The 14576-nt window shown below is 39.5% G+C and overlaps 1 protein-coding gene across 1 annotated transcript in view; it reads right to left on the bottom strand.

The window, feature by feature from the left end:
- ryr3 (ryanodine receptor 3) overlaps positions 1-14576 on the bottom strand; it is a 535616-nt gene that overhangs the window by 260092 nt on the left and 260948 nt on the right. The window contains exons 33-35 of the mRNA XM_051920096.1: positions 12203-12365; positions 6533-6619; positions 6215-6441 (exon numbers count right to left, since the gene is read on the bottom strand). Coding sequence (XP_051776056.1) covers positions 6215-6441; positions 6533-6619; positions 12203-12365 — 477 coding nt within the window. The remainder of the gene's footprint in view (positions 1-6214; positions 6442-6532; positions 6620-12202; positions 12366-14576) is intronic.

Here is a 14576-nt window from a genome sequence, read left to right as displayed (position 1 = left end):
CTGCTAAACCCAGGTCACTCAATGGAATGCCTCCAAAATACTTCCAGTGAAACTTGTGAGGCTTTTGCTGTATTTTTTTAATCAAAAAATTAATGATATTAGAAATAATATAGTACATCTCCCCAATACTGATCCTCTTAAACCCTGGTTACTCCATTATAAACAAATTAAATTGATTTATATAAAACAATTTCTCAACTGAGAACCTCTACCTGCGTCCTTGATCCAATACCAACAAGTTTTTTCAAAGAAGTATCGGGCGTGTTAATTGATAGTAGTCTTGACATAGTAAACTCGTCATTTGATACGGGGGTCTTCCCAGACTGCCTTAAGACTGTTGTAGTTAAACCCCTGCTCAAGAAAAATAATCTTGACTCCTCTGCTTTTGAAAATTTTAGACCTATTTCTAACCTGCCTTTCTTAAGTAAAATTCTAGAGAAGGCAGTCATTATGCAGCTTAATGATCACCTCAATAAACATGCCATTCTTGATAAGTTTAAGTTGGGTTTCAGAACAAATCACAGCACAGAAATTGCACTCGTTAAAGTAGTAAATGACTTGTGGGTAAATGCAGACAGAGACCGTTTATCTGTTCTCATCCTACTAGATCTGAATGTCACATTTGATACCATTAATCACAATATTTTTAGAAATCGCAATTAGTCAATGGGTGGGCCTCTCTGGCAGTGTCTTAAATTGGTTTGAGTCCTACCTAGCAGGTAGAAAATTCTTTGTAAGTTGTGGTAATTATACTTCAAAGACCCATGATATTCTACATGGTGGTCCACAAGGCTGTATCATGGTTCCGCTGTTCTTTTCGATTTACATGGTCAAATTATCTCGGGGCATAACGTGAGCTACCACAGCTATGCCGATGACACATAACTGTATTTATCAATAGCACCTGACAACCCCGACTCTCTTGATTCACTGATACAATGTCTTACTTGTGTTCCTGAATGGCTGAGTAGTAATTTTCTCAAACTTAATAAAGAGAAAACAGAAATTTTAGTGATTGGCAATAATGGATATAATGAGGTTATTAGAAATAAACTTGATGTATTAGGATTAAAAGTCAAGACGGAGGTAAAGAATTTAGGGGTAACTATTTACTCTGACCTGAATTTTAAATCACATATTAATCAGATTAGTAGGAAAGCATTTTTTCACTTAAGACCTCTTATACCATTGCTGCTAGAATCTTAACTAGGAAAAGAAAATCCGAGCACATCTCTCCAGTTCTGATGTCAGTACATTGGTTACCTGTACCATTTAGAATTGACTTTAAAATACTGCTTATGGTTTACAAAGCCTTAAATAATCTCATTCAATGTTATATTTCAGAATGTCTTACACCTTACACTCTTAGATCTTCAAATGAGTGTCTACTTAGAATTCTAAGAGCTAAACTTAAAAGAAGTGGTGAGGTGGCCTTCTGCTGTTATGCACCTAAAATCTGGAATAGCTTGCCAATAGGAATTCGTAAGGCTAATACAGTGGAGGACTTTAAAACACTGCTGAAAACACATTACTTTAACATGGCTTTCTCATAGCTTCATTTTACTTTAATCCTGATGCTCTGTGTATTAAATTAATTATCATTATTATTCATGGCGGCTCCAAAATCCATACTAACCTCTACTTTCTCTTCTGTTCTTTTTCCGTTTTCTATGGTGGCGATCTGCGCCACCACCACCTAATCAAAGCACCGTGATGTCCCTACATTGATGGATTAAAGGCCAGAAGTCCACATGCAGTTTGATTTGTGTCTCTAACAGCCAGTGTAAATTTATAGTACTTGTAAAAGTTAGCGTTTTTCACTTTTATTCTCTCAGTCACGATCACGATACAACGTGTTTTGGGCAACACAAAAATAAATTGTATTGTATTGTATTGTACCAGCCGAGTATGAAGCAAACTGCAGATGCTGATCAAATGATAGGAAGAAGGAGAATGACAGGTCCAGTGTCCGCTGTACATCAAGCACATGCTGCGCGGCAACCTATAGGTATTCGCTAACTACCGGAGCTGGAACCTTGATCTTTGAAAAACCAGAGGTTTACTTTATGTTACTTGTAACAAAGAAGCAGTATTCAGCATTAAAAACTGCAATCCAAGATTACAAAATGAATTTCACAATTTGTGAGCGGGGAAAAGCTCAAAGTAACCCATGGGGAAACTTGCCTAGAAGAAAAGAACTACCAAGGAGGAAAGAAAGGAACGACTGCAACTGGGATATTGGAATAATACCTGGAAAAAGTGCTGGAAACAGAAAATATAGATGTTTACTGACCACTGAAAGCTCAATAGAAAGTAAAAGGTTGGAGAATTCTAGTATCAGAGAGCACAAGTGGTTTTAGCTGTGGAGATCTGAACCTGGGATTGGTGAATTTGTGGCTGAAAATCAATGAACAAATAAATTAATTTTTATTTCATACAAGTAAAATGCTATTCAAAACAAAATAAGGTAAATTTGTTGCGTTTTTAATTTAAATACATTTAGTGACATAGATATGGGCAATTTAATAGTTACCAATTAAAGTACTAATTAAATTAATAGTTACCAAATTTAAAATTAAATTTCAGCTTTGCTAAGTGGTTATTTATGATGGTAATGGAGTAACTTCTATTTGTGGTCTGAATAGGGGACTGTAACTGGAGACCTGCCTTCTTTGTTTAGGCACTTACAAAATGACAGTCTTACTTTTTATATTGTTACATTTGTTTGTCCTAGCCTGCACATTAATCTTATTGTTTGAACTCTGGACTACAGAGACGATGGGCTGGGAAATCTGTTTTCGCTTACTTGTATTTTGATAAACCCCAAATCTCAGGCAAATCAATGTATTCCTTTCATGCCAGGATTATGGCTATGCAGTTTTCCATTTTCCATAATTTTGCCTAACAATACTGAATTGATTTATTCATGCTTACGAGTCAATTCTTTTGTTCTTTCTTTCTTTTCTTTGTTCTTTTTTTTTATTTCGCCTTATACAATTTCACGTATTAGGAATTTGTTAGTTTTCGTATACCCCTTGGGGTCAGAGCGCAGGGTCAGCCATTGTACAGCGCCCCTGGAGCAATTACAGGTTAAGGGTCTTGCTCAAGGGCCCAGCAGAGTAGGATCTCTTTTGGCAGTGACGGGGATTCGAACCGGCAACCTTCGGGATACCAGCGCAGATCCTTTGCCTCAGAGCCACCACTCCACCCTATATCAATCAAGTCAATTTGTATGACTCACTGAAAAATAACAAACCGTTTGGAATCGCCCATTACTAATACTATGATACAAATTTACACCATCGCCAGTTTTCAAATGCCAGAAATAAAGAACGCATAAATGATTTGTTCATGCTCAAGAATGAATCAGTATGACTCAATGAAAAATAACAAAGCATCTGTAAATCACCCATCACTAACTATGATACAAATTTACACCACCACCAGTGTTCATGTGCCAGAAGTAAAGAAAGTATAAATGTCTGTTAAGTGAAAGAGACTAAATATGAATGAGCTACTGCCCATCTCATTAAGGCAGAAAATGATGTGAAAACCCCTAATTGGGAGCAGACAAAAGAAGAAGAAGACTGCCCATTTCAAAAATGTTTTATATTGCTTAAAAAGTGTTTGGAATTCCCAAATTACTTTGGCCATATATTATATATTTGCCCAGTTTTTTTTTTTAATCAAAGCATTTTTCCAAAACTTTTCTCAATATGAAACATACAATGGACAGAAGGTGGGAAACGTCAAAAACAGAAATTCACTCAACTTTTTATTTTCTACTACAGTTATTTGAAAGTGAATAGAAACTATACTTGGTAAACCAAACTTTCCATTAAATAATTCTATCAAAAATCTGTAACATTTAAAATTTGTGATAAAAGTGCCAGATTTGATCACAAACATCTGTTCGTGTTCATGCATACAGTCATGGCCAAAACTTTTGAGAATGACACAAGTATTGGTCACAAGTTTGCTGCTTCAGTGTTTTTAGATCTTTTTGTCAGATGTTTCTATGGTATACTGAAGTATAATTACAAGCACTTCGTACGTTTCAAAGGCTTTTATTGACAATTACATTACTTTTATGCAAAGAGTCAATATTTGCAGTGTTGGCCCTTCTTTTTCAAGACCTCTTCAATTCGCTCTGGCATGCCGTCAATCAACTTCTGGGCCAAAGTTTGACGGATGGCAGCCCATTCTTGCATAATCAATGCTTAGAGTTTGTCAGAATTTCTGGGTTTTTGCTTGTCCACTCACCTCTTGAGGACTGACCACAAGTTCTCAATGGGATTAAGGTCTGGGGAGTTTCCTGGCCATGGACCCAAACGTTCGATGTTTTGTTCCCCAAGCCACTTAGTTATTACTTTTGCCTTATGGCACGATGCTCCATCATGCTGGAAAAGGCATTGTTTGTCACCAAGCTGTTCTTGGATGGCTGGGAGAAGTTGCTCTCGGGGATGTTTTGGTACCATTCTTTATTAACGGCTGTGTTCTTAGACAAAATTGTGAGTGAGTCCACCCCCTTGGCTGACACATGAATGGTCTCAGGATGCTTTACTGTTGGAATGACACAGGACTGATGGTAGTGTTGACCTTTTATTATTTGGGCAATCTTTTTTCTGAATGCCCCAAACAATCGGAAAGGGGATTCACCAGAGAAAATGACTTTACTTCAGTCCTCAGCAGTCCAATCCCTGCACCTTTTGCATAATATCAGTCTATCCCTAATGTTTTTCTGGCTTCTCTGCTCTCTTCTTGTCACCAGGCCATCCTCCATTCCTGAGCAAGCTCTGCACTGGTGGTACCCCGATCCCGCAGCTGAATCAACTTTAGGAGACGGTGCTGGCGATTGCTGGACTTTCTTGGGCACCCTGAAGCCTTCTTCACAACAGCGATGGAAATGTTTTTTTGGGGGGTTAATTTCATTTTCATGGCAAAGAGGGACTTTGCAATTAATTGCAATTCATCTGATCACTCTTCATAACATTCTGGAGTATATGGAAATTGCCATCATAAAAACTGAGGCAGCAAACTTTGTGAAAATTATTATTTGTGTCATTCCCAAAACTTTTGGCCATGATTGTACATAAACATCCATCCATCCAACCATTTTCCAACCCGCTGAATCCAAACACAGGGTCACGGGGGTCTGCTGGAGCCAATCCCAGCCAGCACAGGGCACAAGGCAGGAAACAATCCTGGGCAGGGTGCCAATCCACCGCAGGACACACACAAACACACCCACACACCAAGCACACACTAGGGCCAATTTAGAATCGCCAATCCACCTAACCTGCATGTCTTTGGACTGTGGGAGGAAACCGGAGCGCCCGGAGGAAACCCACGCAGACACGGGGAGAACATGCAAACTCCACGCAGGGAGGACCCGGGAAGCGAACCCAGGTCCCCAGGTCTCCCAACTGCGAGGCAGCAGCGCTACCCACTGCGCCACCGTGCTGCCCCTAAACATAAACAGACATTGTTAAATCATGTGCATGTGTAAAGAATAATGTAACTTGCAAATAGGTGTTCAAAAGGACAGGAATAGCTAGGATATGGAAATCCACTAAAGGAGTGGGCAAAAACTAATTGAAACAAGGAACCTTGGTCAAGGAACCAAGAAAGACAAATTATACTTGACGTCTGATTCACTAAAACTTCTGATAAAATTCAGAATAAAAAAAAAAAAAAACACAAAGCTAGGGGTTCATTAACTTGACAAAGAAATTAATACAACAAAATCACTATGCAAGACTTTGCATTTTATGCATATAGAAAATCTCATAACTAGGATCACGAGATAATGCCATGCATTGCTAACCTGGTGATTGTGTGACTGGCAATGGATGTTATTAGGACTAATATCACAACAGTAGCCACTCAAAACTGCAAAAAACTAATATTAAAATTAATTCAAAACCAGAAATTTAAAATGAACATGTTAAATTGTTTGAAAGTTAATCAGGAAATAACAAGAACATGTAAATCAGTCAGATAACTTGTTTAATGTTTCTTATAGTATTTTCTGCCTTACTATGTACCATGCAAAGAAAATAAAGTGAAAGTCAACTTTGCATATCTAAGAAACAAAAATAATCACATCTGCACCTTAATAATATCAATAACAGTGGGACACAACAATCTCTGTGATCAAGTACAGTCATGACAAATCAATGTTGCTACTCTTTTACACTTTAACTTCACTTGCCTGTTTTCTTCTGGGATATGTAAAGCCATCATCTGCAAGGGCTCAAGACACTGCACAACCCAGCCATGGCGCTCGCTCACTCGTGCTGCCTCCACCTTTAGGAAGACATTTGGCATCCTGCTCCATAGCACTGGAGTGATGGTCTGAACATCAAGGCGTGGTGGACACTGTGGAACTGGGTTTCGGTGTTCACTCTTAAAAATGGCAGCTGACAGAGGCATGACATTCTGAAATTGATAACATTAGTCTCCTGTAACATCTGGAAGAACCATCTTGGGATCTCAGCATTTTATAATATTTAAAAGGGTGAAATCATACCTTTAACCTTCCAAGTTCAAACTGAAAAAGGTTTGGGCTGGTGGGCTGAACAAAAACTGCAGGGAACAGTTTGGTATTTGCTTCAACCTGACAAAAATAAATAAATAATTAAATGCATACATACATAAAAACAAATTTATCTATATGTAGATTATCAGCACTTGATGAGGGTAGTCAGGGAGCTGCATACAAGCATGACGATGATATATATTGTGGATGTACAAAATAACCTTTAATTAGGTCTTCATCCATTTTTAGTACAGCTATTCTCTTTTCTAAACTAACAAAGTTATATGGACTTGAGTGATCTGTCAGTTACATTATAGTTCAAAAGCTTTTCCTCTTTCAATCACAGTGGTGCTGGGCAGGTAAAGCATCACCGATTTACAAAGGCATTGACTTGATCAGCCATTAACTCTAAATTATAGATACAGATAGCATCTACTTTCAGTGCTTCTCTGTGGGGTTATGGGAGGCAGATTTTTTTTTTCTTGATTAAGGTTTTACTGAATCTAATTTGTGTCTGAATTTTCAATGTAATATGAATGAAGTACAACAGTTCACCCACCAGGAGATAACTGGCAACACTGCAGAGGTATACAGCCATTTTCTAAACTCACTTATTTTATTTTAGTGTTGTGAAGATCCAGAATGCAGAATCACAAAGTGCCAGGCAGGAATGAACCTTAGACCTCCACAGAGAAAATCAGTTTTGAGTTCCCAGTTAATCTAATCAAAGCATCATCAGGAAGTGGGTAGAAAGGATAGAATACATGACCAAAATAAGAACTTAAAAACGGACAGAAGTCAAGATGACAGGCTGAAACACAACACACAGCATCATTTTACTGCATTATTATCAAGAAGAAAATTACACAGTTTGGCCAAGATACCTACAATATAAAATAATACAAATAATTGAGTCGGGCGGCACGGTGGCGCAGTGGGTAGCGCTGCTGCCTCGCAGTTGGGAGACCTGGGGACCTGGGTTCGCTTCCCGGGTCCTCCCTGCGTGGAGTTTGCATGTTCTCCCCGTGTCTGCGTGGGTTTCCTCCGGGCGCTCCGGTTTCCTCCCACAGTCCAAAGACATGCAGGTTAGGTGGATTGGCGATTCTAAATTGGCCCTAGTGTGTGCTTGGTGTGTGGGTGTGTTTGTGTGTGTCCTGCAGTGGGTTGGCACCCTGCCTAGGATTGTTTCCTGCCTTGTGCCCTGTGTTGGCTGGGATTGGCTCCAGCAGACCCCCGTGACCCTGTGTTCGGATTCAGCGGGTTGGAAAATGGATGGATGGATAATTGAGTCTGCATGGCCATATGCTTATAACAGCCATTAAATGGATTTAAATCAGGCTTGACAGAAATAATTTGTACTTGGACAGGATCAAAGTATGATGACCTCAAGATGATAACACACCAGCAATATCATGACAACGTGTTCATCAATAGCATAACCAGCTTAGTCAGCTTGTTTGAAACTGAACTGAGGGCTGCCTAAGCCTGCCTTTTTGGAGCACAGGTTGAATTATGCTAGTGAAAGTGGTTTCAGAAAGACTGTCAGTCCTGTCGAGAAAGCTCTGAGAAGTGGATAGGAATAAAATTCTGGAAGATTCCTAATACTTTAAGTAGTTGCAGTTCCAAAATTTCTATTTTCTTCCACCTTTAAAAACACGTCAATCTCAATGAAGAGCCTCCAATCAGGGGTCAATAACTCACAATGATGACATTCCATTAATAGCACCAATGCCAAATCTGCACTAATGATAGGCAAAAATTCTCATTTCTCCCTCAAGTTTGATAACCTCAGGTTGCAAATATGGCATCCAAACTATGCAAATACTAGTGTAATCGAAACAGCATTCTTGAACAGCACACCATGAATGTCAAGGTCTCTAATCGCCAGTGACTTCTGCTCTTAACTATCTATGGAATATTGCTTCCGTTGAGGAATAGGTGTGCAGACATTGGATTCAATTCACCACTTGCCTGTATTATCAACCACTGTGGGGCTTAACCCAAGTGCAAAATAAAGAAGGTTCTGGGTCTTCCTGAAATTCAAACCTTTTTGGGGGGACTGGGGTTTAGCTGAAATGATTCCTAACAAAAAACTGAAAATATGTTCTCTATTACAATAAAAAATCCTGGGACGAGACGTGATTATCTCAGAGAGATACTTTCACGTTCCGCCAAGAGATTTAACACTAGAATTACCAAAGCCTACAAAAAAACTCATAAATCTGGCCCACCTTAAATCCCTTCGCACCTCTCTGTCAGTGTCTTTTGTCTTGTAAATGTGCCAATCGAGACAAGCAGCAAGCAGCCTACTATTCCATCCCCCCACCACCACAGAATGGGCACAAAGTTCTTCCAGCTCATGCCTTGATTATCTGGGAATGAAGTGCTAGAGTTTTAGAGTGGAAATAATAGATTGTTATTTGGAACAAATGCATTTCATTTATGTTCCGTTTCTACAATAATCTGTGTAAACACATTGTTAAAACAGAAATATTTTTCATATTTTAGTAATAAATGACAAAATGTAGGCATAAACTATATAATGTGTGAAGCCTGAAGTCCAAAGATCAAATAAACACTTTCACAAAAGGTTCAAGGATGATACACCAGTTTCCGTGGCGCAGCAGTAAGAATTGTTGACTTGTAAATCAAGAGTCCCCCGGTTCGATCCTCACTACCTCCTATATTTACCATTTTGAATAGTGAGCTGCTCTTATTGTTAATATTATACAATAAAAAAATACATTTGGTTTGCGTCTGTAACTGCCGGTGTAAATTTGTAGTACTTGTAAAAGTTAGCGTTTTTTTTTCACTTTTATTCTCTCAGTCACGATCACGATACATACTACCGCCCCCCCCCCCACCCAAAGATCTGACGCTGTTAGTTTTTATTTGAAACTGGGAATAACTGTAGATGTGAGTGGTGTTTCGAGACAATGGAACTGAGCATTCTCTGATCTGGATGGATAAAAGCTAACACACAAACGCTGGTGAATCTGCCTTCTTCGTATCTCACTGTCACTTGATTTTTTTTTATTCAGTTTTATTGAGTGTTCCTGCTCACGCTGAATTAGTATGCGCCTTATGGTCCGTGATGTTAAAGCTGCACTGACAAAAAAAACAAAACAGACACAGGTATACATGATATTTGGAATTATTCATTTTATGACCTGTATAGTACATTTCAGAAAACATTGTGGCACAGATGCTACATTATTCATATTATTCATGTTCATTCGCATACCATCTTGCGGTTGAAATCAGTGACCGCATGTTTTTTTTTTTTTTTATTCCAATCTTGTCAGTCTCCACTTTTGGGTGCATGGGGGTGTTTCTTTTGTACTCCAGGACATGCAGAGGAAAGAATAGTACAGAGGGGTCAGTTCAGTGCTATATGCAATCATCAAATTCAAATGTTAACAGTTTCCACACAAATGCATTCACGACATGTGTACCTGTTGCAATGTACACACTTCTCTCTATGCTTTGGTTCCTATTACATTGTGTGAACATTTGAATTTGATGATTGCATATAGCACGGAACTGACCTCTCTGTACTATTCTTTCCTCTGCATGTCCTGGAGTACAAAAGAAACACCACCATACAGCAACATGTGGAGGGGGAAAAAAAAACACGCAGTCACTGATTACATCCGCAAGATGTTATGCAAATGAATATGAATAATGCTGCATCAGTGCCACAATGTTTTCTGAAATGTACTTTATAGGTCATAAAATTAATAATTCCAAATATCATATATACTTGTGTCTCTGTTTTTTTTTTTTTTGTCAGTGCGGCTTTGACATCATGGACCATAAGGTGCATACTAATTCAGCGTGAGCAGGAACACTCAATAAAACTGAACAAAAAAAATCAAGTGACGGTGAGATACGAAGAAGGCAGATTCACCAGAGTTTGTGTGTCAGCTTTTATCCATCCAGATCAGATAATATTCAGTTCCATTGCCTCAAAACACCACTCACATCTACAATTATTCCCAGTTTCAGATGAAAAGTAACAGCGACAGATCCCTGGGGGGGGGGCAGTAGTATGTATCAGGCTTCACACATTATATAGTTTATGCCAAAATTTTGTCATGTATTACTAAAATATGAAAAACATTTCTGTTTTAACAATGTGTTTACACAGATTATTGTAGAAATGGAAAGCACATGAGATGCATGTGTTCCAAATAACAATCTATTATTTCCACTCTAAAACTCTAGCACTTCACTCCCAGATAATCAAGGCATGAGCTGGAAGAACTTTGTGCCCATTCTGTGGTGGTGGGGGGATGGAATAGTAGGCTGCTTGCTGCTTGTCTCGACTGGCACATTTACAAGACAAAAGACACTGACAGAGAGGTGCGAAGGGATTTAAGGTGGGCCAGATTTATGAGTTTTTTTGTAGGCTTTGGTAATTCTAGTATTAACCACACCCGAGGCCAAAAGACAAGGAGTAGATGACAAAGTAGAACGTTGTAAAGAATTCAAAAGCATTGGCGCAATACACATGCAGCGCAAGTTAGAGATAATGAAAATACTAAAATTCGAAAGTCTCAAAAAATGACAGTAAAGATTGCATTAGCGCAAACAAATGGAAATTATTACTCAGTGAAATAACGGAACAGTGAAAAGAGTTCAAATATATTGTTCGGATTTAAACTTTAAGTCGGTGACTTGTAGATCATCTAATTTTGTGTTGCCATCAGGGAAAAGTAGTGTTTCTTCCCAATGAACAGGCCCCCGCGGGAATTAAAAGATTTGTTGTTTGGTGAAAGTGAAATCCACATATGCGAGTAGCAGAGTTGTGAAGTGGCCGGCGCGTAGTGCAGGCCAAGGGGAGTTGGCGAGCAAAGCGAGCAGGGGGCGAAGCCCTCTAGTAGTGTTATAAATTACTCAGTGGTCATCACTGAGTTTGCTAGAAAATACTGTAGAAGAGTGCAGAAAGCAGAACAGTCTGAGAGATAAGTGTGTGGCAGAAGACTGGGCAAAGTTAGATGTTTGAGTGACAGCAGCCCACCAGCAAGGAAAGAGGAGAATCCTTTCAGTAAAGGTCCAGAAAGACAAATAAACAGAATAAATCAGAACTTCATGCATGCATTAATGCTTGGCATGCGTTAATGCTTGTATGTATAGGGCACTGTCTCAGTAACTGTAATGTTGATTGCTATATTTGGGGTGGAAACAAGGTAAGCCAAATGCTTCTAGCTCACAATTCAGATCTATTTTGGAGGTGTTTCATCTGACCCATAAGAATGGGACAGGGAAATGTCCATTTCCTTAGGCTTTAAACATTTAATGTTGCTATATATTGTTCATTTGTTGTATATTTCATAGTACTAGAGTAAAATTTCAGTGTCCCCAATTTCAATACTGGCTTGCATAAAGTGGACTATTTCTTCATCATGCAATGATCTTTGTAGCAGTGTGTAACATTCACAATCAGGGTATTTTTTCCATATATTGAACTGACTCATGCCTGAGTTGAGAAACTAGTCACCAAAAATACAAACTTCATTATTGTGGGTCAATTGAAGAACTGCATGAATTTAGTAAATCTGATCCTCAGAATGTTGTATATGTATGGAACACTTTGCACCATTTGGCATTGCTGTAGTATGGGTATATGCTGAATGCAATGATACATAGATGAATTACCTGGTAGGATGTGCCCAGATCTTTTCCATTTGCAGTGAACGACACATAGCCAGTGGCCAAGTCGATATGACACCCAATTTCAATGTCCACATTGTTGCGACTTGATCCCTGGAGGCTGCTGATATCTCCACCCCATACCATGTAGCAATTGCTACGCTTGACACTGAAATAGTGAAGAATATACACGATGACTTTAACCCGAGAAGTAGGCAAGCAGTATTTAAGCAGCTTTCAAGAGAAAGCAGAAAAATAATGGACTGCATTTGAAAGCCTGATATTGCTGTTAAAGCTAAAGAGTGGGCAGAAAAAGTACATTATTAGTGAAGTTTTGCCTTCCAAAGGTCTCACTATCACAATAATTTTCAACACCTAAGTGATTTCAGATTTAGGATGCAAAGGTATGTTACAGAAAGCACTTTTTATCAGAAGCATATATCATTTCACTAACTTTACAGTTGTTATAAAATCAAAATGATATTTTAGGGGACAATAGAAGTAACCTATAAAGAAAAGCTAAATGTATAGCTTTGTGCTGTCCACAAGTACTTGCCTGTCAGATCCTGCATTCCTAGAACAGCACTGCCTAACTAATTTGCTCGTAGTGAGCCTCCATACATAATGTGTATAAAGATACAGAATACAAAGAAAAGAAAAATCACACAAAAAAGCAAATGAATTGAACCACATTAAAGTAATAAGTGCTGAAATGACAAAAATGCATAAGAAAATCAAAAGGCTAATGAATGCAGCAAAGAAAAAACACCACTTAAATAATGTCTGTTATCATCTGACATTTCCTTCTCTGAACTCCTATCTTTAGAAAAAAAAAATAGCTTTTTATGTTAAACCTGCACATACACACTGACACATGTGCTAAGTGTAAGCTTTCCTGTGCCCTGTTATGAGCATAAGCATGATGGTCACTTCAGTGATGTTATAATGAAGAAGACGACATCACATTTAAATAACACTTTTCTAACTAATAAAAGCATTTGACATATAGAGTGGGGAGTCACTTCAACAGCAACCAATGTGCAGTGTGATGTTACGACAGCCATTTTGCTCCAGTATGCTCACCAAGCATTAGCTACTAGGTGGTGAAGGGATGAGAGAGATAGTTAGCCATTTAGGGACAGTGGATGATAAGGGTTCCAGAATGAAAAGAGAATATAGCCTGGAAACACACTACTCTGTACGAAGGATGCCCAGGATCTTTTATGACCACAGAGAGTCAGAACCTCAGTTGGACATCTCATTAGAAGGACAGCACCATTTTTATAGTGCAGTGTCACCGTCATTGCACTGGGGAATTGGGATCCACACAAAGACTACAGAATAACTGCCTCCTTTTGGCCACATCAACACCTTTTCCAGCAGCAACCCAAGATTTTCATAGATGGTCTCCCATCCAAGTACTGTCTGGGCTCGAACAAGTGAATGACCATTTCTGAAGTGCATATGGCATGGGTACTGGAAAATGATGTAGCTATTTAGAACCCTGGAAGAGGCCTGTGAACAGTAGAACAAAAAGAAATTATAAAAACACACAAAGTGTTACATCAAAAACTCACAACTGGGAATGTCCCTTAAAGCTAAGGAGAATTACAGGACCTCATACACTCTTCAGTCTCTGGTTACTGCAGACTCCTACAAAGGATTTTTAAAATTATCAGTTCACCTCTCACTGGATGAGCATTGAGATCTTGGCCAAGCGATCGGTGCAGCGTCCAAAGTGATGCGGGCTCTGCATCGGTCTGTTGTGGTGAAAATGGAGCTGAGCCGTAAGGCAAAGCTCTCAATTTACCAGTCGATCTATGTTCCTACCCTCACCTATGGTCATGAGCTATGGGTAGTGACCGAAAGAACAAGATCGCGAATACAAGCGGCTGAAATGAGTTTCCACGCAGGGTGTCTGGGCTCTCCCTTAAAGATAGGGTGAGAAGCTCAGTCATCCGGGAGGGGCTCAGAGTAGAGCCGCTGCTCCTCCGCATCGAGAGGAGTCAGATGAGGTGGCTCGGGCATCTGATCAGGATGCCTCCTGGACGCCTCCCTGGTGAGGTGTTCCGGGCACGTCCAACCGGAAGGAGGCCCCGGGGAAGACCCAGGACACACTGGAGGGACTATGTCTCCCGGCTGGCCTGGGAATGCCTTGGGATTCTCCCGGAAGAGCTAGAAGAAGTGGCCGGAGAGAGGGAAGTCTGGGCATCTCTGCTTAAGCTGCTGCCCCCGCAACCCGACCTCGGATAAGCGGAAGAGGATGGATGGATGGATGGATCTTGGCCATGCCTGAGAGGACTAAAGTGCTTAGTGATCCTGTGAGACTGACAGCTGGAGGACATAGAAAGATAAAGAAACAACATTCTCAAACCTGCTT

Source organism: Erpetoichthys calabaricus, chromosome 16 (assembly GCF_900747795.2).
Source record: "Erpetoichthys calabaricus chromosome 16, fErpCal1.3, whole genome shotgun sequence".
In the NCBI taxonomy this organism is placed as follows: domain Eukaryota; kingdom Metazoa; phylum Chordata; class Cladistia; order Polypteriformes; family Polypteridae; genus Erpetoichthys; species Erpetoichthys calabaricus.
The sequence above is the reverse complement of the archived record's forward strand: the minus strand, read 5'-3'. Positions and strand labels throughout refer to the sequence as shown.